We start from the raw sequence: 26,915 nt of genomic DNA, 5'->3' as shown, positions 1-26,915 counted from the left end.
CTATGAGTGCACAGTCTAATTAGTAAATCAACCCCAATGTGTATACGTATACTTTTTTATATAAAAAAAAAGTTTCCAAAGTTAAAGAAGATGTCTCGGCAGAAATAAAAGCTTACCTGCTGGTCCACTGATTCGGATACAAAAAAATATAATCTGTGCTTCATATTTGCCAGAAAAGTACTTCTTTAGCTCTTGAATTTTTGTTTGTGAGCTCCACCTCTTTATAAACCTTGACTTCTAGGCGTTCCTGTGGAGAGGTTTCAGCAAAGCGCAGTAGCCACCGCCCCCCTCTCTGCCCTCTGTCATTCACTCTCCCCCACCACCCGCTGCCAATCTTGTTCCCCTCTGCTCTCCCACCATCTGTATTTATTCACTTTCCCTCCGTAGTCAATTCTCTCCTCCACCAACCACTACCACTTCTTTCCCAGCACTTGTATTCGATCACATTCCCCCCCCCCCAGTCATTTCTCTCGTCCATCACCTGCTATCAGTCTTGTTCTTCTCTTTTCTTGTTGGTTCTGTATTCAAGGACCTTGTCCCCACAGCCAATTATCTCCCCAACCAATTGCTGCCAACCTCATGATCTTCTGTCCTGTTACATGACGGCACTTGTCTAGGGTGCATAGGGCTGTCATGCATACTTTTGTCTCTCCATGAGCAGCATAGTCGGATAGTGGTGGGGAGAGGGGTGGTGCAGTCAACTACTCTAGCTCACTATTGAGACCACTTAAAAATGGGACAATGTGCACTTTGTACCCTGAGGGACGGGAGTAGCCAAAGAAAGGTAAAACATTTGAGACTACACTTCCCTATGAGAGAGCAGGAAAACTGGCTTGAAACATTTGCTGCTAATGCATTGATAGGCAGTAGTCTGAGAAGGATGAAGGAGACTAAGTGTGTGCATCAGACTCATAGGGAACATTGGTCTGGCATAAACTCTGCCCCCACTTTCTTCAAGGTACCAGTCCATCTGTACAGCAGGAACATATGTGAAAATAAACAGTATATGCACACAAGGGTGGAAGTATGCATTTCCATTTTGAGCGTTTTTCTGCCATTTTTCCTTCCCCTGACTACGCATAATCCCATTCTGTCTAATTGTCTCTGTTCACGCTTGTACGCCCAGTCAACCTACACTCTACACCCTATACTCAGGGGAAAAACATGAACTTTTGTTTTGAGCATATTGATGCGTTTTAGGTCCCATAAACTTCAGTGGGAGTGCTTGTAAACATGCAATATGTGCCTTTTCATGCCTGAAAAGGTGCTCATCTCCTCTTGCACAGCCCAAGAAACAAACTCCTGAAGCTTGATACATGTGCAAAAATGCTTATAAAATGCCTGAAAAAATTCTTCAAAATCACCAGGAATACGCTCTGCTCAGGTGTAAGTGCAGGTTTAAAAAGAGCCCAATCTGTTGTTATATATGACACACTGCAACTGGTAAATTAAAGCTCTTTTGGCCCTACTTCTCCTATGGATCAAAGGAGTCTACTTTGTTCTGCACTTCTGTGACCTGTTTTCAGCAGGCTAAAGTCTGCTGTCAGCTGACATCAATGAACCGGTCCACGCTCTGGATAGATCCTGGCTTTAAAGTTGGGATCCACCCAGATTTCTGACAGGCAGCTGGCTCACCCTCTCATGCCACTGAGAGCCTGAGACAGCCACTCCCGCCCCTCCACCGTCTGGCGTTCCAGTGAACTTTGGAGCGGCAGATCAGAGAGCCGTGACTGACAGTCACCGTCTCTCTGCTCAGTGAAGACTGAGAATTGAGCGATCAGTGGTCTTTGATTGCTCAGTTCTTGGTCTTAGAGGCAGCAGGGGACAGATGCAGCATTGGACCAATGCTACATCCACCTACAGTAGGTGATTATGACTGTTTGTTTGTTTTACATTCCTGAACTTCTCTTTTAATAAGCCAGTATTTGTTTAAGACCTCTTTCACATGGGGAGGAGTCTGTTTAGTTCACCAGTTGATCTGTCTGCTGATCTCCTGCTGAGCAGAGCGGGCAGATGACAGGTCCATTTATGCAGAGCGAACACTGGTCGAGCCTGCTCTGCTCTATCGACTGGCGGGTGTAAACGCACTCTGCTGTCCTTTTTACACCCGACTGCCTCTGACCTGATCCGCCTAGATCAGGGGTCTGCAACTTTTAAGACATAAAGAGCCACTTGGACCCGTTTCCGAAGGGAAAAAAAAGACTGGGAGCCGCAAAACCATTGCAACATTTAAAACAAATCCGACACTGCATATATTGTTTCTTACCTTAATGCTATATACAGGATCGTGCAGTTAGCTTCATCCCCCATATAGTAATTCATCCCCCATATAGTAATTCATCCCCCCTATAGTAATTCATCCCCCATAGTAATTCATCCCCCCTATAGTAATTCATCCCCCATATAGTAATTCATCCCCCATATAGTACTTCATCCCCCATAGTAATTCATCCCCCATATTGTAATACATCCCCCATAGTAATTCATCCCCCATATAGTAATTCATCCCCCATAGTAATTCATCCCCCCTATAGTAATTCATCCCCCCTATAGTAATTCATCCTCCATAGTAATTCATCCCCCATATAGTAATTCATCCTCCATATAGTAATTCATCCTCCATAGTAATTCATCCCCCATATAGTAATTCATCCTCCATAGTAATTCATCCCCCATAGTAATTCATCCCCCATATAGTAATTCATCCCCCATAGTAATTAATCCTCCATATAATAATTCATCCCCCTATAGTAATTCACCCCCCCTATAGTAATTAATTCTCCATATTGTCTCAATTCACTTACCTTTGCAACGCGCGTTCCTCTCGCTGTGTTCCCGCGCTGTGTTCCGGTCTTCAGGGCGGACTGTGAGAGGAGTTCGTCACGCTGCCCCGCCTACATCCTGGCTGCCCCGCCTACATCCTGACAGCTAATGTTCCACGCTCCGCGTGCCGGATTAAAAGAGTCCTGACTTTTGAGGCGGCCGCCCGAGAGGAGGGAGGGGAGCGGGCGCCCAGCACACAGAAGAGCCGCATGTGGCTTGCGATCCGCGGCTTGCCGACCACTGAAACCCTATTGCCTGTCACCTGGTGGGCAGTGTGCTCCGGAGCCGCAGCAAAGATGAAAAAGAGCCGCATGCGGCTCTGGAGCCGCGGGTTGCCGACACCCGGCCTAGATGGAGAAGATTAGATTGGTAAGGTAAGCGGGTGCAAAGGGACACAAGTCCGTTTACACCCGCTAGTCCATAGGGGTGAATGGAGGGTACAGTCCATAGGGGACACAAGTCCGCTTACACCCGCTAGTCCATAGGGGTGAATTGAGGGTACAGTCAGGTCCGCCAGAAAAACTGACAGGCGGACATGATGAAATCCATGATTCGATTTCCATTGTATACAGGCACCAAGGATACTAACGAATACATGATCTATGTGTTATAAGTCATATCTGTTTCTGCCACCGCAATCCAGTTACAGTATATTTTATATAGCTATGCTCATTAAAGTCTAAATAAGATTTATATGTAGATCATTTGACATTCTATACCTTTAAATATGTAGAATATATTTTTACAGTATTGTTTGTAAAATGATAAACTGATAATAGGTTATAGTCAGATTATAAAGACTAGTGCAGTCATGGGTTGAACATGCTGAAAATGTGTGTGTGAACACTGACCTAACCCGACTAAATCAGCATGTTTGCTAACATATCTTTCTCTGCTGTTACACAGCCTGGAAGATCGGTGTGTTTTTAATCCTTTAATTAACCTCTGTGTAATCTTTATTAGCACTTAGAGATTTACTATAATGGATTCTGCTGCAACATGCTTCTCTTATTAATGCCCAAGCGGGTTTTCTGCAAGGAAGCTGAAACGTGTTCTTCTGGACTCTTGCCTTTAAGTCATTTTACATGCGAGCTGTCTGACTTACATGACGCACTGAATTCCAGACCAATGGTAAATCAAATCCTGCCTAGAAAGCAATAAATATTCCAACACCTTAAAGTGGACCTTCTGCCAGATTGCTAAACACACAGTTGAAATACATATTAGAGCGCATTGTTTGTAATTCTGTGCAGACATTCGTGTGATCCACCTACTCCTGCCACAGTGGGTGCAGCTTTGCTTTTGCTTGCACTAAAAAAAGATACAACTGCTTCTACAACAAGCGCAACGCACCAAGCCACGTCCCTGTGTGCTGCAATGGAGATGCATTGAAATGCCATTGAATGAACCAATGCACATACATTGCCTTTCCTGCAGTGCACTGGTGTAAATAGACCCTGAAAAGTAAGGATGCATTTGTAATTGCAGTTATGATACAGTCAGCTCCATAATGCAATACCGAAAAATTGTATACATTTCCTTTTTTGTAGACAAAGTCAAAAGATGCATGTAAATAGAGTGTAATTAGTAATCATCTATACATTGTTTCTTTACAATATGTAAAATTTTGAGCATTGCAAGTACCATACTTGGTTAGCAGATCCCTCCTGCAAGGATTGTCATGGAGTTCTTTACAATAAAATACGATCAGGCGCTTTAAACTCAGATTTGCTTTCAGTGCTCTCAATGATTTATATAGTATTGAATAGCTTTTTTTATGACAGAGTCTAGATTTAATGTTTATAGCCTATAAAATGAAAATTCCTGTGGATATCAAACATTTTGACAGTATATGAAACATGGCCCCTTGTATATGAAATGCTACACTTACATTTAATGAGTTACAAAGCTATTAAATCTTAGCACAGTAACAAGCCCTGTTCTAATAACTGGAGCTCAATGTGCGATGTATGGAGATTCTTATTGTAGATGTAGTTATATTTGTGTTGGGTGTCATGTCCCCTTGTCACTAATTGATCAAGTAAGGCTACATATGCACAGACTGGGTGATAATTGGCCAAAATGTGTTTTCACCCCCTATTTGCTGTGTTTTGGGAAATGAAAACCACTTCTGGATTTTGAAAAACAGCATAAATCCAAAGTCTGGTACATTAGGATGCGTGGCATGTATTGATTATGATGAGGGCAGCAGCATCATGTCGGTGTGTCTGACTGGCCTCTTTTGTCTGTGGGAACTCTTGGTGTCTGCAATCACATGCATATGTTATGTTTAAAACCAATAGGATATATATATATATATATATATATATATATATATATACAGTTGTGTCCAAAATTATTCAACCCCCACTGAAATTGAGTGTTTTGGCCAGTTTGACATTGCTTTTGATCATTCAGTCATCTTGCTTACATTTACATTAAAGAGGCACTTGTAGGTCAGACAAATATAACATAACAGTTATAATGAAATAACCACAAATGTCTTTTCTGTGCTCACAGCATTATCAGTTTTATTCAACCCCCAAGTGACATTCAATCTTAGTACTTAGTACAGCATCCTTTTACAGTTATAACAGCTTTTAAACGTGAAGCATAGCTTGACACAAGTGTCTTGCAGCGATCTACGGGTATCTTCGCCCATTCTTCATGGGCAAAGGCCTCCAGTTCAGTCACATTCTTAGGCTTGCGCACTGCAACTGCTTTCTTTAAGTCCCACCAGAGGTTCTCAATCGGATTTAAGTCTGGTGACTGCGATGGCCACTCCAAAATGTTCCAGCCTTTCCTCTGCAACCATGCTCTAGTGGACTTGGAGGTATGCTTGGGATCATTGTCCTGTTGAAAGGTCCAACGTCTCCCAAGCCTCAGGTGTGTGACGGACTGCATCACGTTTCCATCCAATATCTCCTGGTACTGAAGAGAATTCATGGTACCTTGCACACGCTGAAGCTTCCCTGTACCTGCAGAAGCAAAACAGCCCCAAAGCATGATTGACCCTCCACCATGCTTCACAGTAGGCAAGGTGTTCTTTTCATCATAGGCCTTGTTCTTCCTCCTCCAAACATAGCGTTGATCCATGGGCCCAAACAGTTCTAATTTTGTTTCATCAGTCCACAGAACACTATCCCACAACTTTTGTGGTTTGTCCACATGGCTTTTGGCATACTGCAGTCGACTCTTCTTATTCTTTGGAGACAGCAAGGGGGTACGCCTGGGAGTTCTGGCACGGAGGCCTTCATTACGCAGTGTGCGTCTTATTGTCTGGGCTGAAACTTCTGTACCCACATCTGACAAATCTTTTCTCAGTTCCTCAGCAGTCACACGGGGACTTCTCTCCACTCTACGCTTCAGGTAGCGCACAGCAGTCGAAGTCAGCATCTTCTTTCTGCCACGACCAGGTAGCGTTTCAACAGTGCCCTTTGCCTTGAATTTGCGAATGATGCTTCCTAAGGTGTCTCTTGGTATGTTTAACATCTTTGCAATCTTCTTATAGCCATTGCCCTTCCTGTGAAGAGAAATCACCTCTTCTCTTGTCTTCCTGGACCATTCTCTTGCCTTCACCATGTTTGTAACCACACCAGTAAATGTCTAGAAGGAGCTGAGTATCACAGTCATTTTAAAGCTGCCTAATTGGTGCTTATTATGCTTGATTGCTGCTCGGTGACATCCACAGGTGTTTTCAATACCTGATGGAAAGCACCTGTATGAACCTCTGTTCTTCAGAGTGGTAGTCTTTAAGGGGTTGAATAATTGTGGCAATGAAGAAACCACATAAGAACCATTTACTACTGTATTACATAAACAATTGATGTCATTTTAGTTGCATTTGGGTAGTTACAACGTCCTTGTAGGATTTGATTCTGAATACAATTCCAAATGTACACTATAGTCCCTAAACCCCTTTACAGCATTGGGGGTTGAATAATTTTGGACACAACTGTATATGGGCAAGATCAACCTCATAAATATTACAGCAGCTTACAAGCCCATTGATGAACTATGAAGATAGTGAAAAGTGAAACAGCAATGTCAGCTTTCATATTTCTCTTACTATTTTATTAAGTGACCCAGTCACCAGACCATTTGTTTCAGCTGAAGTATTTCCATATGATTTAATTTATATTATTCAAGTTATAGCCTGCTTGTGTAAAAATCCAAAAGCCTTAAAGCTAATTTCCAGGAACTCAGAAACTTTGTAAAGAGTGCAGGCACACTAGGAGTTAAGTCCAAGGAGGTGCAGGATATCTCCTGAACTTATCTCTATTAATAATCTGACAGGTTTATGGCTCTGCTGGGGCTGTAAGAGAGGAGAGAGAGGCCCACAGAGCAGCTGTGCCCGCCCCTCCATTCTGCCACTCATTGAGACAAGTTTTTGCATTTTGTGACTGAGTTCACATAATACAAAGGCTTCTGTGATTTGACAGGAGGAGGGAAGGGGCGTGCAAAGCAGCTGCAATGACTAATGTTAAAGATGTTTAGACCTGAAGTATCCGCATTGGGCTCTTGGAAATACAGCAATAGCCGATAAGCACAGGGGATGTCATGCAGCTCCTTGGACTTATAGGGGTTTATTTACTAAACCTGGAGAGTACAAAGTCAGGCTCACTTCTGCAGAGAAACCAATCAGCTTCCAGGTTTCATCGCCAAAGCTTAACTGAACAAGCTGAGGTTAGAAGCTGATTGGTTTCTATGCAGACGTGAGCCTGACTTTGTACTCTCCAGGTTTAGTAAATAAACCCCATAGTGTGCCTTCACCTTTTACAAAGAAGCTGAATTCAACTTTAAAACTGCTGCTGGGTGCTATCATCTTGGGTGAGATGTTGGCAGCCCCAGCAGAATCAGAGTTGTCACTATGCATACTATAGTATTCCTCTATGCTCCTCCTCTGGCAGCTACAGTTGTGGCCAAAATTATTCAACCCCCACTGAAATTGAGTGTTTTGGCCAGTTTGACATTGCTTTTGATCATTCAGTCATCTTGCTTACATTTACATTAAAGAGGCACTTGTAGGTCAGACAAATATAACATAACAGTTATAATGAAATAACCACAAATGTCTTTTCTGTGCTCACAGCATTATCAGTTTTATTCAACCCCCAAGTGACATTCAATCTTAGTACTTAGTACAGCATCCTTTTACAGTTATAACAGCTTTTAAACGTGAAGCATAGCTTGACACAAGTGTCTTGCAGCGATCTACGGGTATCTTCGCCCATTCTTCATGGGCAAAGGCCTCCAGTTCAGTCACATTCTTAGGCTTGCGCACTGCAACTGCTTTCTTTAAGTCCCACCAGAGGTTCTCAATCGGATTTAAGTCTGGTGACTGCGATGGCCACTCCAAAATGTTCCAGCCTTTCCTCTGCAACCATGCTCTAGTGGACTTGGAGGTATGCTTGGGATCATTGTCCTGTTGAAAGGTCCAACGTCTCCCAAGCCTCAGGTGTGTGACGGACTGCATCACGTTTCCATCCAATATCTCCTGGTACTGAAGAGAATTCATGGTACCTTGCACACGCTGAAGCTTCCCTGTACCTGCAGAAGCAAAACAGCCCCAAAGCATGATTGACCCTCCACCATGCTTCACAGTAGGCAAGGTGTTCTTTTCATCATAGGCCTTGTTCTTCCTCCTCCAAACATAGCGTTGATCCATGGGCCCAAACAGTTCTAAGTTTGTTTCATCAGTCCACAGAACACTATCCCACAACTTTTGTGGTTTGTCCACATGGCTTTTGGCATACTGCAGTCGACTCTTCTTATTCTTTGGAGACAGCAAGGGGGTACGCCTGGGAGTTCTGGCACGGAGGCCTTCATTACGCAGTGTGCGTCTTATTGTCTGGGCTGAAACTTCTGTACCCACATCTGACAAATCTTTTCTCAGTTCCTCAGCAGTCACACGGGGACTTCTCTCCACTCTACGCTTCAGGTAGCGCACAGCAGTCGAAGTCAGCATCTTCTTTCTGCCACGACCAGGTAGCGTTTCAACAGTGCCCTTTGCCTTGAATTTGCGAATGATGCTTCCTAAGGTGTCTCTTGGTATGTTTAACATCTTTGCAATCTTCTTATAGCCATTGCCCTTCCTGTGAAGAGAAATCACCTCTTCTCTTGTCTTCCTGGACCATTCTCTTGCCTTCACCATGTTTGTAACCACACCAGTAAATGTCTAGAAGGAGCTGAGTATCACAGTCATTTTAAAGCTGCCTAATTGGTGCTTATTATGCTTGATTGCTGCTCGGTGACATCCACAGGTGTTTTCAATACCTGATGGAAAGCACCTGTATGAACCTCTGTTCTTCAGAGTGGTAGTCTTTAAGGGGTTGAATAATTGTGGCAATGAAGAAACCACATAAGAACCATTTACTACTGTATTACATAAACAATTGATGTCATTTTAGTTGCATTTGGGTAGTTACAACGTCCTTGTAGGATTTGATTCTGAATACAATTCCAAATGTACACTATAGTCCCTAAACCCCTTTACAGCATTGGGGGTTGAATAATTTTGGCCACAACTGTACATAAAAGAATATGTAGGGAGGTGAAGGGGGGGGGCAGAGGAGGTGGGCCAGCACAGAGACTATTTAGACAATCCAAGAAGACGAGAGGGCTATGTCATGTTAGGGGTATGGAGGCTGTGCTAGAGAACAGATTCTTGCTGTAGTTAAATTTTCTGGCACAGAGGCACATTGCAAAACAAAAAAAAGGAAAAACATTGCAAGTTAGCATTTCAAATACTAGTTTTCTCTCTACTATTATCTGCAGTTTAGATTGAGACAGGGGCTCTTTAAGCAGTAAATAAAATATCAAATTGTGTCCCCTTAAATCCCATGTGAAGCATTGCTGACATTTGTGCAGATCAAGAACTGACATGTTTTACCATGCTGCTATGAAGCCTACCTGTTTACTACACCTATCTTCACAGTTTATCAAATCATCTTTAGCGTGGAGCAGAAATCCTGGTAATCTCTGCCGAGTTGGCAGTAATTGGAGCTTAACAGGATGTCCGCTTAGACAGGAAGCAAATACCCAACTGTTGTCAATAGTCTGTGTCTTGTGGCCCTCCCCACCACACAGGAGATGAAGGAACGGAGAAGTGTAATGAAAGAAAACTCCATAGACATGACACAGCAGAGCGCTCCTCCACACTCACTGACATCACATTGTCTCTCTTTATCCCCGGCAGGCTGGTGCCAAACTGAAGATGAGATTTTTTTTCATCATTTCCTATCTAGTATTTTGGGGGGGATACTTAAAAAACTTTGAACATTCTTTTATATTCTGGTTTTGATTTTTAGCAGATCTAACATTGTACAACAGAGACAGTTCATGGAAGCACCTGTATAAATACAGGGTGTATAATTACCCAGATCCTACAAAACAATCTACCCTGCTATTGGCTGAGGTTGCATTGTAGAAGCTGTAACAGAGGGATTCAGAAAAATTTCCAATTGTTAACATAGAACTAAACCAGATGATATTTAGTTTGTGAAAGTGCTAGTGCCATGTATGTGTGTGTTTTTTTTTTTCTTCTAGATGTCCCTTTCATTTTTTTTTCTTCTTTCATCTTAGTGCTGACAATACATTGTTTTGCAGCCATTTCTTGGTACTGTATACAGATTCCAGCAGTGACTACTCATTGCTCAGGGCAGGTTTCCTGATGGTGACAAGATCAGATCATGACTACAGGACACATTCCCCTTACCTCTGTGCCATAATATAGCAGGGAGGTGTTTTATAGTCCACTGAAAATACTGGGAGAAATGCTAACTGCTAACATTTAGGTAGGTAGAGAGCAGGGGCGGACTGACCATTTGGAAACTCGGGCACTGCCTGAGGGCCCGGGGTCAGTAGGGGGCCCCATGAGATGCCCCTGGTACCTTTTTTTTTTATAGGCTTTTTTGAGTTTGGGCAAGGAAACAGGGGCCCCATGATCCCCTATTGCCCGAGGGCCCCATGAGTTATCAGTCCTCCCCTGGTAGAGAGCACACAGATTGTGTTCAGTATACCGAAGGCAAATTGATTGAGCAGCACCAGGAGGCGCTGAGTGTATGTAGTACAGGCTACTACAGGTAAATTTTGCTTCCCCCACTGCCCCCCAGATGTGAAGAATTAGATGTAAGCAACCTATATCCATTTAAGTTTAAAAAAGAAAAAAAGTAATGCAATACAAATAGAGATCGATTTCATGTGATGTAATTGTTCTTTTGAGCGACCGTAAATCACCTAATTGTATTTGGTAGGATATTTTTTTAATTATTGTATTTAGTATATGACCAAACACCAGTTTTGGTGCTGATCTTTGATTGCATCTAAACAGTTCGTTTATATTTTCAACTCTTGCTCGCATCAACTACACACTAAAACGGGCCTTTGTTCCAACACAAGGCACTGTTTTGTTTTTTGTTTTTTAATATCACAAAATGATATCACATCTGTATGAACTGCAGCAGTGAGAAGTATTGACCTGTGGCAAGGTGATGTGAAGTGCACAAATATGCAGCCTGTCTGTATTCCTAGGCATTACAACCCACCTCAACACAGTTTTTGTGGTATAAACAGAGCACATAGAAAACAATTGTTATTTATGTGCCATGGCATTGTGCCTGTGTTGATCTGTGCAAATAAGCCCAACTCAAACAATGTAGTGTGAATGAACCTTAAGGCCTCATGCACACTGCAGCTGTCAAAACGCCTGTTTTACAGGAATTTGAGTTATTTTTCTGCCTCTAAATGCCCCTCTGTTAGCCCATGTGTCCATGCACACATAGGTGTTTAAGGCCAGAACTCTGAACACATCAAAATTGCGTTCAGAGGAGGAACCTTTGGGCAGAAAAATCACCTGATGTGTGTAACGCAGCGCAAGTGCTAGATGTGTTTAGCACGTGAGCATTTTTTCATTTCAGTAGCCAGAATAATTTAATATTCTGGCCAATGAAATAAACAAATTACCAAGCACTCGATGTGCCTAAATGCATTTGCAAAAACATGTCTTAGGTGCGTTTTTTAATCTGCTCCTGCTAGGAGAAAAGCATTTACAAAAGCCCCAGTGTGCATGAAGCCTAAGAATGAATTCAGACTAGTGTAGTGTGTGAATGTGTGCACAATTCAGTGATTTTGTGCCTTCTCATGAAACGTGAAAAGCATAAGTCGGGTTAGTGGTGCCATTTATTGTTAATGGCAGCTCAAGAAGCTTGAAGGTCAAAAAGGTGCATGAGCTTTTTTGCCATGTTTTTGTGACGTGTAGAGCAGCCCATTGAAATGTAGGAGAACAGACGAAAAACAAGAATATACGCTACGCTTGATATTGCGCAGGGGCGGACTGACCATTTGGAAACTCGGGCACTGCCCGAGGGCCCGGGTCAGTAGGGGGCCCCATGAGATGCCCCTGGTACCTTTTTCATAGGCTTGCCCGGGGGCCCCATGAGTTGTCAGTCCGCCCCTGATATTGTGCTAAGGTAATGTAATGGGGGCTAAGGGATTAAATAAAAATAATGACCTCATTATACCATACATGATAGAAGTTGACCAAAAAAATTTAAAACTGAAAGCCCATCAGTCCCCTCTCGGGTGGTGAGAAGAAATAAAGCTCTGCGGAAAATATAAAGCCTCCATCTATATGTCATACTCTTGATATTGCGCAGGGGCGGACTGACCATTTGGAAACTCGAGCACTGCCCAAGGGCCCGGGGTCAGTAGAGGGCCCCATAGATGCCCCTGGTACCTTTTTCATAGGTTTGCCCGGGGGCCCCATGAGTTGTCAGTCTGCCCCTGATATTGCGCTAAAATAATGTAATGGGGGCTAAAGGATTAAATAAAAATAATGACCTCATTATACCATACATGATAGAAGTTGACCAAAAACATTTAAAACTGAAAGCCCATCAGTCCCCTCTCGGGTGGTGAGAAGAAATAGAGCTCTGCGGAAAATATAAAGCCTCCATCTTTATGTCAGGACCATAGAGATTCACTTCAGTGCTGACAGACGACATGAAGCTGAAAGTGCCCATCTAAAGACTGTTGCTTTTTATTCAGTTCAGCTTTCCGTGTACACCGTTATTGACTGAGCGGGGAAAAACCTTGGTTCGTTGTTGAAGCAGTTTAAAATCTAGAAGACAATCATTTATCTTTCAAGCTCCATAGGCCCTTTGTCTTCTGTGGTGATGGTAAATTATTGCCATGATCATTATGATTTCTTTTATACAGTAACCTTGATTGATCTGGACCCAAGAGTGACCCACCAGGGAACTCCTCTGCTTCTATAAATCATGCTTCCTGTTTCCAAGGATCCATTTAGTAGATGACCTTGCTATGTTCACCTCTGTAGCCTTTGTTAGCTCAGCTATAAGCAGTCACTGTGTTTGCAGAGACTGTTATCTTTATGTAACTTATATCACTGCTGTTAAGGCCCTATTTACCATAAGGCACACATCAGCCCATGCCGAGGCAGCAGCAACCAGAAGTAAAAACAAAATGTGCTGCTCACACCCAAATGAGCAATTAAATCACAATTTTAGAATGGCTTGGGCTTCAAGGAAGGTTTTTAAGTAGCTCTTTATTGGAAAACTAACCGTAACCCATAAAAATAATCCAGTACAATCAAGCCACATAAAAAAAAAGATAACCAACAAACTAAACTACTGAAGTCTATGGAAATCCAATTGCTTGAAAAGGGGCTTCAATCAAATCTGCTAAAATTTAAAGTCAGCAGCTTCAAAGACTGTAGTTGCTGACTTTTAATAAACAGACACTCCTCTGTGCAAGGATCCAAATCTGTCCTCACCCGGGCAGGTTCTTCACCGGTCTTCAGGTCCTCAGTGGTGGAATGTTAACTGTGAGCAGCTGGTTGTGACTCCTTGTGGCTTCACAAGGACGTGTCCCAGAAGGTTACGGGCAGGGAGGGGAAGGGGGGGGGAGAACATCTGGTGGAATCACAATGGTGATCTGAATGGAAGTGGGAGCTGGTATCTGTCAAAACCAGGTACCCCCTTGCCCCACCAAAAAGTATTCAAAATATTGCTGGGGGGAGGGGGGTGGGTTGAGGGAGGAGGAAGAGCAGAATTTAACATAGTTGAGGTTTGGGTATGATTTTTCTTGCATAGTTGGACCAATGTAAAGCTGGCAAAACAAGGTTTGTGAATGGAAAAAAAAAAGTAAAGATTTCTCCAGCCATACACATGAGGTGAATGGAGAGATACCCTCCCTCCAAGGCATTGTTTTGTGACGGCGGGTCCCGCTGCTGTCAGAATGCAATGATCAGTGGCTGCAGCCCCTAAATGAGGAACGTTTTCCAACTTATCTGGCCACATACTGATCGGAATTCAGCTGGTCCTGCTTAACTGGCCAAACTTTGATTTGTGTATGACCAGCTTAAGTACACATATCTCATAAATGATTGTGTAAGCTGCAAATCACTTTAGTAGTCACCGCAGCTGCAAAGCTAGTAGCACTCTTCTGGGGTCCAGCACCAAGCAGCTGCCCTTTTGCATAATAACCACAGGGGTAGCTAGGATGGCACTGCCACTATTTAGATCTTCACTTATCAGTGAATAACATTAATTATCTCTTTACAATGGCAATGAATGTAATTGGGATAGTTTAGGCAGCAGGGATACATGTTGTTCCTGAAGATATGTTGAAAGCAGAGAAAATTGGCAATGCAGTTTGTTGTGTATGGGGCTTTGCACCCACGGACCAGCAAACTGCAATGCTTGGGTAAGAGATTGCACCCGGATGCACCATGAGAAGCCGCCACAACAGCAGAGGAAGCGTGATGCTTTGGGAAATGTTCTGCTGGTAAACCTTGGGTCCTGTCATTCATGTGGATGTTACTTGACACATACCACCTACCTAAACATTGTTGCTGACCAAGTAGATTCCTTCATGGAATTCCCTGATGGCCACTTTCAGCAGGATAACGTGCCCTGCCACACTGCAAAAATGGTTGAAGAATGATTTGTGGAACGCAACAGTGAGTTTGAGGTGTTGACTTGGCTTGCAAATTCTCAGTCTAGTCAGATCTCAGCCTAATCAAGCATCTCTAGCACGTGCTGGAAAAACAAGTCTGATCATGGAGGTCTCACCTCGAAACTTACAGGACTTAAGGGATCTGCTGCTGACAGCTTGGTGCCACATACCACAGCATAGCTTTTTAGAGGTCTAGTGGTGTCCATGCCTCAATGGGTCAGGGCTGTTTTGGTGGCAAAAAGGGGACCTATGCATTATTAGGAGGGTGGACATAAAAGTTATGGCTGATCTGTGTTTGTGTATTATAAAACATTTAGCTGCTTAAGTGGATATTGATTTTCTCTTATGAAGTAGATGTTTCTGTTGGGATTTATCTATTGTGTGGGTATGTGACCATTGTAAGAAGCACATTTTGTGTTTTTAGTTATTGGTAATGTTTTATGCCTCTGGACTGCACCACTAGTTGTACATAGACATACTGTGAAGACTTAAAGTGTTTTTAAACAGACTTTCTGCTTTTTTTGCCAGAGATGGGGTATTGGGGCTTTAGAAGAGTGTGGGACTTTTGGGGCGTATTGGCACCTCTACCTACTAGTATTTCCATTATTTTTTTTTTACTTTGGAATTTGTCTGCCTCTGTGCATACCTGTATTTCATATTTTTTAAAATAGAAGTAAAGGCAACACTTTTTTTTTTACACTTATTGTAGATGGAGGGAGAGTATTAACCCCTCTCAGGTTTTTTGCCATCTGTGTCCCATTGGGGAGATTTCTTTTCACTTCCTTTCCTCCTTTCCACAACAGGAAGCAAGATGAAATCCCTTCAAAGTGGATGGATTCCTGGTTGTTACCCAGGTATTACTCTTTCTGGGAACAACCCAAAATGTGGAAGTTTTTTACTTTGGGGATAGTGATAAACAAGGCGAATCTCCCTAATGAGAACACCAGACAGCAATAAAAACCTGACGGGTTCTAATCCCTCTCTGTTCTCTATCCTAAACTGAGACAAAAAGTTTTGCCTTTAGTTATATTTTATAATTGTAAAGTTAGGTTAGTTTCCCTTTCTTTCATTTTACACCTAATTGCCTATTTCCAGTTTTCTCCCCATCATCTTTTTTTTAGGATATATGTATACAGGCCTTTTCTCTCAAATCTTAACAATTTTTTCTCTTTAACAGAGAGAACTTGATACGACAGCAACCGTATTGGCAAACAGACAAGATGAAAGCGAACAGTCCAGAAAAAAACTTATTGATCAAAGTAGAGAATTCAAGAAAAACACTCCCGAGGTGAGCTGAGCTATTTATTTTCTTGGTGAATGAAAAAATTCTTAAATCAAAGTTAGATCTTTATTTGTGTGAAAGATGATGATGCTCATTTTATATTCCCAATTGGAAATAATTTTGCTCTATGAATAGGTACCTTATGTCCCAAAATGTTATACTGCATATAATGCTATACTGGCTGATTCGGGGTAAAGCATTTTTTGTATGTTATCTTTGTTTTACAAATAAACATGTAATGCATGACTATATGGATTATCTGAGGAGAGAAGACCACAGATGCTATCTGTTTTGAAGCTGGCCTTTTCTGACTTGAAATTGTAGATAGGGCTGTCAGATAAAGAATGAGGCATTGAAAGAGCTATTTACCTGTGTGTCTAAAGCTGAACATTCGCAAGAATATTTGTACTAAAATTCTTTGTACATCACTGGGCATATGTTACTCAAAAGTACTTAAAAATGTTGTTTGCTTTTAACATTTAAGTTTGCAATGAATGTAATTTCCTTAACACGTAGAACTTCATTTGAACAAAATTTTCCATCCTGCTCCTTCAAATTTTCTCCCCACCGTGGTTGAAAATGAACGTTAAATTGACCCCACTAACAATCAAAATTTTACTAATGTATAGCCAGGTTAAATTGCAGCTTGTGTTCTTGACCCCCTGTAAACAACAAGATGAACTTTTTACATCAAAGAAGCACAAAAGACAGCAGAAACATTGGAAAAGGAGCCAAGAGCTCCACCTGGTAGCCAAACAGAGAATACAAAATAATGCATATTTTATTTTTGCAATTGTTCATTTTTACCTGACTAAAGAAAAAGGAACAAAATATTTTTTTAAATATACATTTTTTTTTTAGTTATCGCCATAACAAATAAAATATACACAAAAGCAGTATACTCTGTGCAAAACAGGAAAAAGCTTTTAATTTTACAGTGTTCTGGAGTATTTCAGTTTTAGTATTTACGGTTTGCTTTGAAAGTTCTTTCAATGCATTACAGATGTAAATTTTTCTTTCCATTGTATTTTTCTTAATTAACCCCAATTTTACTGATACTTGCTAATAATACTACTTTTCTTTTCCTGCAAGTCTTGAAAAATCCTGCATTTTGCGTCTCAGTTTAGTGCTGCAGCCCCATAGAGACCATCCTACCTCCTCTGTTAAAAAAGAACACAAACATATGGTGCAATCGGCAGGATGCATCTTGATAACATCAGGGGTCTCCAGAGATGCAGTATGTATGTTACTTGGGGTAGCAAGCAATGCAGGAAGGTTCTGCAGACTCTCTAGTATGGGATAGTACCGGTGTGTGATGTTCTGTAATGTGAAGGGCTGCTATTTCACAGTTTACATATTGTATGTTTACCAGTATGAGCGTGTTGCTTTAAATATTGCTATGCTACAGGCCTGGATTTCTGCTTAGTCTGCAGTGATGGTTGAGGAGAGTGGATCTCGAAGGCTGTTGGCAATGAACAGGTTAATATAATTAGCACCCTGGAGACACATATGCATTTTGCCCTTGGATGCACAAACTGTTTTTAGCAACAACAGCTGGTTTCATGTTTGCACTGTTAAACCGAATATTTTCTTGGTGGATTGCCTCTGAGCAATTTCTTAGTAATTGTTTCTCATGCATGTGAAAAGTGCCATCCTTTAAGGAAGAATGATAGGAAATGAGCATTAAAGAAACCGAATATGTACTATGATTAATATTATCCCATCAGGATGCCTTTACTCTCACTAATACCTACCGGTACATGCATGTAGTACAGTCACTGTTATAAATATTGATGATAACAGCACTGCATTACTTTAAATAAATTAATTCACACTGATTGTTGCTATAAAAAGATGGCTTTGTTGAACACCTTTTAAGATTTTTCACCAGTTCGAACATTGATAGAAAAATTTTGTTATTTTAGGAATGCTACTGTCATTCTCGATCATCAGCCCGCACAGGCGTTAGCAGTGTTTGTTATCACTTGTAATGATTTTTTAAAATGTTGTAAAATCTCCACCATGACAGGATTTTTTTTTTTTTTTTTACCAAGGAAAGAGTGTGACTCTCTCATTTATATGCACTAAAGCCAGCCATAGATGATTAGAATCTCGGCTCAGTCATCGGGGACCGGCCAAGATATGATCCACTTATGGGCAGGCTAGTTGTATTGAAGTCTATCCATCGATCAACTTCAGTACAACCAGCCTGTCGGATTTTCTGCATGCAATTGCTGCCCGCGGCTACAGCTGCCATCTATGATCATTGCAGCAGGGAAGGCTCCTCTCCAGCAGAACACCAGAGCGCTGAAAGAAGGGATCCCCCATCAACACTGACTGTGCTTGCAGAAAAGGAAACCACATCATCTATGGCTTGCCTTAGTCAGGGTAAAAGAACACAATGATCATCTCCTACTGTCTTGTATTTTCTTCATGGATGTGCAGAGATCTTCACACACATATGGCAAATGCACAGGCAAATAAAGGAAGATGCACAACCAGGTTCCTAAAGAAGGTTGTTTGTAGGTATCTGCACTGGATGTCAGTCACAATTTGAACGTTTACTTGTAATCTTTAGAAATGTGCCAGTTTTACCTCATTTATGAATAGGAGATCTTAACGTCAGAATGCATTATAAACTTGAATTCATAATATATCGTCAGGGATGTTAAATTCCTATCGCCCGATGCCTGGGACATGCAGTTCCTGGGTGCCGGGCAAGAAGTTATTTGTTTACATTTAACCCTGCTGCGGGCAAGCAGCAGGCTTTAGAGCTGCCCTCCCGTGGGCTGTTCGTATCGACTAGCAGGCACTTCCGCCGGCTGATAATAGAGGCAGCAGTGGTGGACACATCAGTACCTTCTCCCCTTGCGGAGATCAGACGGCTCCCCAGTGTTTTACTCCTCTCCGGCCCCAATGTGGAGCCTGCTACAAGGCTCGCAGTGATTGGGCGGAACTCGAAGAGGGGGTATGTCAGGTCTCGGAGTTGATCACTCCTTGCCATAGGTGTGCTGATTTGAGAGAAGGCTGCAGGACTGGTATGTGTGCTGTGTAGCGGCTGACTGGAGAGATAGTGAATGGGAAATCGCATGGTAACACGTTCATTGCTAGAAGGTGATGAGTGGATATGGTTAACCCTTTTATTGCCGGCAGATGAGATCCCAGTTGGAAGTGCATGATTAACCCTTTCAGATCGGTGTTGGAAGTGTATGATTAACCATTTCATTGCTAGCAGATCCCTGGTGGAAATATGCATTTGTATTAGGGATCAGTTAGCATTGAAACGGTTAATGATATGCTTCCAACACATATCTGAAAGGTTTAACCATGCACTTCCAATTGGGATCTCATCTGTCAGCAATAAAAGGATTAACCATGTCCAGTCACCAGGGATCTTCTAGCAATTAAACGTTCATTGCTAGAAGATCCCTGGTGATAGTACATGATTAACCAAGTGACGGAACTTACCAGGGTCTCAAAGATCACACTTGTGACCAGGCCCTGGCGTTTCGCCACCATGGGAGGGACCCAAGATGAAAGGAAAGTGGCCCACTGCGGGACCATAACAAAGGGCCTTGGAATCAGTGGGGAGGGTCCCGGGACCGATGGAAAGGGCCCCAGGGGTCCTTCTTGGTTTTTTGCAATGGGGCTCTGAAGGTTCTAGCTACATCTTCGAGAGGCAGGCAAAGACCACAACCACTCTGTCCACCTCTATGACATAGGAAACAAGAAGAGCTGAATATACATCACTTCTAATTTCACCTGCGCCAATTTTAAAAATGGAAAGCTTTTGATCACACCGAACGTGGTGTGATCAAATGCTTCTAGGGAGAGAAGAGGGATCTGGGTCTTATCGACTCCAGATCTCTCCATAAACAATACCTGTTACTGCCTATTGCTGTCACAAGCGATGTTTACATTCCTTGTGACAGCAATAAAAGTGATTTAAAAAAAAAAAAAAACACATATATATATATATATATATATATATATATATATATATAATATATTTTTTTTTTTCAAAGCATCCCCGCCCCCCCTGTGCTATTGCACAAAGGCAAACACATGTGTCAGTCCCATCCCACACCTGGACAGTAATTTTAGCTCCAGGACTCCTTTGTAAATCTTAAGTGGTAACCTGTGAAGGCTTTTGGATAGTCAACTATGGTAAATAAAATGACGTTGTTTGTTGCCGTTGCACGGGCAGTCACACGGTCAGGCTGTGCAAATGCCATGTGACATAAAAAATGGCATCCCTCACTAATTTATTCTCTAGGGCCTCTGCTTTAAAAAATATATAATGTTTGGGGATTCTAAGAAATTTTCTAGCAATGAATAAAAAACATTAAAAGTTTAAGTTGCCATAAAGCCCCTTTCATTTTTAAAAGCACCTCAGCCTAATAAACAGCAACCCTTCATATTTTTTTTTTTATCAGGACAAGTAGATTGTCATAAGGGGCAAGTAGATTGGGACCCTGATTTAGTCCTTGGACAAGTAGTTTTTTTTTTAAATTTTGACGTTTGGAATTAGACATCCAAAGGTTATATAACCGCCTTTTTCTACCAGGAACATGTACCACACATCATGGGTTTAAAAAGGTTTGAAAAAGTTCATGGCCATAACAGCAGCTGTTAGCTTGCTTCTTTTTTTTCAGCAGCTTGCTGGCTATTTAGTGAAAGTGATCTGTGCACTTTCAGGCATATTGGGTAAGACTGCACATGTTGGTGTAAGAGAAATAGCTCCATGTTCCTCATTTATGGTTATCTCTAAACTGGTGAGCTGTAAAAGCACTTAAAGTATGTGTGAACCCTCACCTTGTAAAGCAACCCATTCAATTTAAAATAAAAATGAAAGGCAAAACATTGTGTATACATATAAAAAAAATATAAATAACTTTGGTCCCCCCTTTTTTTTATATAAATGATCACTTACCCTCTGTTCTCAGCTGTATAAGAAGCCCAGAGATCTGGGGAGGAGAAACAACAGCACAATGGTCTTTCTAGTGAATGACTGCAAGGTTGGGGGAACGTGTTGTCAGCATGTCTGTTCATTGGAAAGTAGGCTCAGCACAGCCAGAAAACTGACTACGCTGGGATGGATGTACTCTCATGTCTAGTGTAGTCATTTCTTGCTGTGAGCTGAAAGAGAGCACAAAATCATGTATCTTTTATTTTGCAAGCTACTTATCCCATCAATCCACAATGCTGTGACGCTAAACAAAGACGGACACGTTTAATGTCCAACCTGGTTAACAACAATGACTCCTTCATAGATACAATGAAAATGAGTGTAGACACAAAGGGGTTTATTTACTAAAGCTGGAGAGTCCAAAATCAGACTCCATTCTGCCTAGAAACCAATCAGCTTCTAACCTCAGCTTGTTCAATGAAGCTTTGGCAATGAAACCTGGAAGCTGATTGGTTTCTATGCAGAAGGGAGTCTGATTTTGGACTCTCCAGCTTTAGTAAATAAACCCCAAAGGGACGGGAAGTGTGTTATTTGCAGGATCACTAGGTGGGGAAAAAGGCCTGGAAAACAAAGTAAACTAATGCAGTCACCAGATCTAAGCACTTGTCAGCTGCAGTATGCTGCATTTTTGCTTTCTGGATTGAATATGCTTCAAACTGTTGTTTAGATGAATAATGATTTAGGCTAGGTTCACTTTGTAGTGGGTTTACGTGGGTACGACAGCCCATTCATTTGAATGGGCTGCTGTGTCTGAGTTTCTTGCAAAACAAAGGTTCCTGGCAATGCGACTCAGAATTAAAGGCCTTTTCAATAACTTCGTTAAACTTGTTGAAAAGTTGGCCCTTGAAATTTCAAGGAAATATTGGAGTTTGGACCAGGGAGTTGTATTTTTAACACTTTTTATCATGATAACATTTAGCGGTTTTATGGCTTCACAGAAATGCAGTCCTGAAATGGGACCCCCTAAATTATGCCACCCAGCTTCAGGCATATAGGCTTGGTCATTCAACATTTGGTTAGCAGGACAAAGGTTTTATGTTGTGATTTAAGCATTACCATCATTATGCCTGGGAAGAAACCCATTTAGGATTGAAACGGTTATGTCTTTTATGAGTTGTGTCTACCTGTTTTTCCAGGTAATCTATACTCTCATTTATTGTTTGGTTTTTTTTTTAGCTCATTCAACATTCATTTTCAGCATATTGGTGTGAATGGTTAAAAATTTATAAATTATATTTATTTTTTAAAAACAAAAAGTTAAAAGAAAGTTGTAACATTTACAGGCATGCTGATCATTTTAAGAGGTAGAGGCTATAAATAATGCATTTAAATGGAGATACCGACATAGTCAAAGGATTGATCTTTGCAATATGCAGCAATTTGACAACACAAAAAGAAAGTGATAACTAATAATCACACAGAATTGGTAAAAATGATTTTCACAGGACACCTGCAGCCCCCAGTACTTGGGGATCCTGCTCAGATATCATCTTTCCAGGCCATACAGTCTTCCTTTTAAAACGTCATGCCTGTTTTCAATGCCAAGTTAAATAAGGAAAATAATCCAGGATCCTTTAATAGATCCAGAATATGACTAAGCAAAGTTAATATGCTGCAAGCACGGTTAATGAATGATTTCAGTGCTAGAGTCTGATAATGGTTAATGAATTGGTGTTAAATGTTTGCTTTTCAAATTTGCTTGTAATTCAGAGAAACTGTTACATTTAATTAATGTGTGTGTATATTTGTGCTGCATGTATATATGTGTTAATATTCAATTTCTTATTTCTACATTACTTTCAATTTATCTTAATGGCAAATGTAAGAGCTTATCAGTGTTATGCTAGTCATGCGCTTATAGATTTCTCAGTTCGCACTAAACAAAGTGCATGGAGAAATCTCCCGTCAGTACTGTATTCAGACAGCCGCAGCACCCAAAACTGTCAGAATACCCGAATGGTGACTGCATTTGATAGGATGCAGTTAATGTTCAGACAAAAACATTAAAGATTGTAGTTTTTTTTTTAAAAAACCATGTCATACTTACCTGCTCTGTGCAGTGGTTTTGCACAGAGCAGCCCCGATCCGCCTCTTCTCAGGTCCCCTGCTGGTGCTTTTGGCTCCTCCCCCTTGTCCAGTGCCCCCAATAGCAAGCCGCTTGCTACAGTGCCTTGAAAAAGTATTCATACCTCCTTGAAATTTTCCACATTTTGTCATGTTGTCATGTTACAACCAAAAACGTAAAACGTAAATGTATTTTATTGGGATTTCATGTGATAGACAACACAAAGCGGCACATAATTCTGAAGTGGAAGGAAAATGATAAATGGTTTTCAAATTTTTTTACGAATAAATTCTGTGGCGTGCATTTGTATTCAGCCCCCTTTACTCTGATACCTCTAACTAAAATCGAGTAGAACCAATAGCCTTCAGAAATCACCTAATTAGTAAATAGAGTCCACCTGTGTGTAATTTTATCTCAGTATAAATACAGCTGTTCTGTGAAGCCCTCAGAGGTTTGTTAGAGAACACTGGTGAACAAACAGCATCATGAAGGCCCAAGAAACACACCAGACAGGTCAGGGATAAAGTTGTGGAGAAGTTTAAAGCAGGGTTAGGTTATAAAAAAAAATCTGCTTCTAACTTCAACTTGTTCAATTAAGCTTTGGCAATAAAACCTAGAAGATGATTGTTTTCTATGCAGAGCTGCACCAGATTTTAGTTTTAGTAAATAACCCCCAAAGTGTTCTAGTGTTGATGACATTTAAATTAAAAAAAAAAAAAAAAATAACAAATCACATTTGACACAGCATATTTATTTGGACAAATTCAATAGCATGATTGTTTAGTTACGTTTGTATTGATATAGATAAATACAGTGCAGTGCAGTGCATTTCGAAATAACATTTGTATCATGTTATTTTATTGTGTTTATTTCCTGTGATGTTTCTGTGCATTTTGTATAATATCCTTTTCGGTACAGACACTGTTCTTTGTAAGTGCCCCCAGAGAGGTCAGCTAACAGACATGCTCTTGGTTTTTCTACGCTTAGCATACAAAGTTGTGTTTTGATAAAGTGGAATAAGGGCAGCGGTGAGAACAAGGAAAATGAAGTGTAATTTTTTTTTTTTATACTTTGGGATTCTTTGTGCATTAACACATCCAGAGAGTTGATGAATATATGGAAAAATGGATTTGTGCTTTTACACTGCGTCTACAATGTGACAATAAATCCACTTTTTTCCTTTTAAAATGTCTAGCTGTATGATTTATGATCGCCTAACGTATTACTAAATTCATAGTAGGTGTTTTAGTTGGCAACGACAGAATCAAGAGATTTTGTAAACCTTTTAGTACCCCACTTTCATGCATCTGCAGTTTGCTGCAAGAAATCTAGAGCAAATATTTGAGTTATTGAGAAATATATATATATATATATATATATATATATATATATCTCAATCGTTTAACTTTTTAATACATGATTATTTCCATCATTACTTTAGTTCTCCTCCAAATAGCAAATTTTGTTCTGTGGTTGCTGAAGCAAAACGTGGTAAAATTTCAAAGTTACAGTTTGCATCCTTTTACAGTTCTACTGATGGGTTTGTGGTTTAGTCCTTTTAAGATGGTTAATTGTTTTAAGAATGTATGCATAAACTGAAGATTCAACAGCATTTTTGAGAGGACTTCACTTAAGCTGAAACACTCACTCACTGGTTCCCTATATTTCTCCAGTAGCCAGTTCTCCTGGTCTGAGTAAGGGGTTCTACACTCATATGCTATGCTATGCCATTCACCTTAAAGCTGAAGTCTCAGTAACCATAAAACATTTGTATCTGAATCAAAAATACAATGGCCATGTGTTGTAATGGCAATAGCAATTGGCAGACTTGGACCAGAAACAGATGTAGGGCTTGTGTCAACAGGCTCTGGACTTGTCAATGGCGTTTGGCATCATTTTGAGAAGCTTCTGATCTAATTCAAAATGTATTGAGTGGTGCATTGGACCTGTAGACTTGTACAGGAATACAAAACCTACTGGAAGAGAACATAAACTTGTCAACACAGAAGCTAAGGAAGAACGGGGGCCTAAGCAAGGTTGAACTTTTGGCCCACCCCCCATCTCTTCCGTTGATATTGAGAAGAATTGCCATAGGCACAGAGAAGCCAATTCATTTGCATTTTTCTACACTGGCATGGCCTTCCTCCTTCAGACACCAACATGCCTCTGCAAGTTCTCACTTGTAAAGTGACAGGCAGGTGCACAGCTACTGCAGGTGAATGAAGGTTGTAACGCTGCCCCCTGGACATCCACTGGACCCTAGACTCCTGCCTAGGTTGCCTTGTTAAGGATTTGGATCTGAGTTATGAAGATGTAGATTTCCTTGGAATATACGGTGTTGTGAACTTGGAAGATGTTAGATAAAATCAGACAAAGTATAACTGACCAAGTAAAGCCACAGTTTGAGATGTAACAACGTAAGGGGCATCAGAGTATTTGTTGTCTCCGATTGTAACTGCCTCTTGACTAGTTCAGATAGAGAAGTATAAACTAATCTTTGTAATTGTTTGCAGCCTGTAACATGGCTGATTTTTTATTGTAGTGTATTTAAAGTGGAACTTCACTCTCTCAGTCATCATGGACTATTTCTAATCCTTCTGCTACTAGCATTAGTAAATAGACAGGAAAGTATATCATATTTATTTGTTTTTTACCTTTTTTTTTTTTTTTTTGTATTTCTTTAGTTACCTCCTAGGCAAATTATGTCATACATCCCAGGAGTCTTCAGAAGGGGAGGGGGGGTTCTCCGCTCAGCCAATGCCTGAGTTAAGGACAGATGGTTTCCAGAAAGTAACTTCTACATGAATCATCTGCCCTTACTCAAGATAGCCACTGCCTGAAATGCCAGGAGGTGTTTTTTCAAAATGGTTTCTCAGCAAAATAAATCATGGAGACATGGATGGATGAAGGAGTTTGTATTGAATATTACAAATTAATTATTTAGCATTTTTGGTTTGTGGTATTCAGATGCAGTTCAGTTCCACTTTAAGAAATGCATAACAAATGTGACATTTTATTTGCTTATAAGAGAGCATGACAGAATTTAGTAACAAGAATGTAAATTGAAAATATTTTTACCTGCTCTTGAATTTGTTTTTTTTGTTTGGAGGCACTATTTAGATATAAAGTTCTTTAATTGTAAATGTGGAAAATGCAGACAACCTTTTTATTTTGAGGCATATTCAGCAGTATTTGTTTTTCCCTTTTTGAAGCTTTTAACATTAGGGCTGCTTTCACACTGCCGCACTGCGGCCAAACCTTAGCGTGGGTGCAGGGCGAGTGTACCCCCAGTTTTTTGTTGGTTACTCACAGTTTTCCATAGACTTTCAATTCTGTTTTTTGTTTTCACGTGTTTTCTGAAAAGGCATCAAAAGTCCTGCATGCTGCATCCTTGGTGCGCTTTCAGAAAACATGCCAGAAATGTGGGACATAATAGAAAGTCCATGGGAACTGCTGGTAACCCACACACAAACCGCGGGTACACTGTGTTGTGGCCAAAAAGCAGAGTGGCATTGTGAAAGTGACCTTAGGCCAGCACACATGAGGAAACTAGCACATACCATTTTTTACAGAAATACATTGAGTGTTTCCAAATAGGGAAGCAATCTGATCAGATGATACAGATCTCTGTCATTGGAAAAAGCACGATGTCAGCACCACTCTCGGCCACTTCCAGTCCGGACACTTTTACCCCCTTCCTGTCCAGGCCAATTTTCAGCTTTCAGCGCTGTCACACTTGAATGACAATTGTGCGGTCATGCAACACTGTACCCATATGAATTTTTTAGCATTTTTTG

The 26,915-nt window shown here is 41.0% G+C and overlaps 1 protein-coding gene across 2 annotated transcripts in view; it reads left to right on the top strand.

Annotated features, from left to right (window-relative positions):
* CUX1 (cut like homeobox 1) overlaps window positions 1-26,915 on the top strand; it is a 459,567-nt gene that overhangs the window by 65,466 nt on the left and 367,186 nt on the right. For both annotated transcript variants that reach the window (XM_089683746.1, XM_089683747.1), the window contains exon 2: window positions 15,980-16,090. In XM_089683746.1, coding sequence (XP_089539872.1) covers window positions 15,980-16,090 — 111 coding nt within the window. The remainder of the gene's footprint in view (window positions 1-15,979; window positions 16,091-26,915) is intronic.

This window comes from Staurois parvus, unplaced genomic scaffold (genome assembly GCF_062004578.1).
Source record: "Staurois parvus isolate SC_StPar_1 unplaced genomic scaffold, SC_StPar_1.0 ptg000321l, whole genome shotgun sequence".
NCBI lineage: Eukaryota > Metazoa > Chordata > Amphibia > Anura > Ranidae > Staurois > Staurois parvus.
This window is presented reverse-complemented; position numbering and strand designations above follow the sequence as displayed.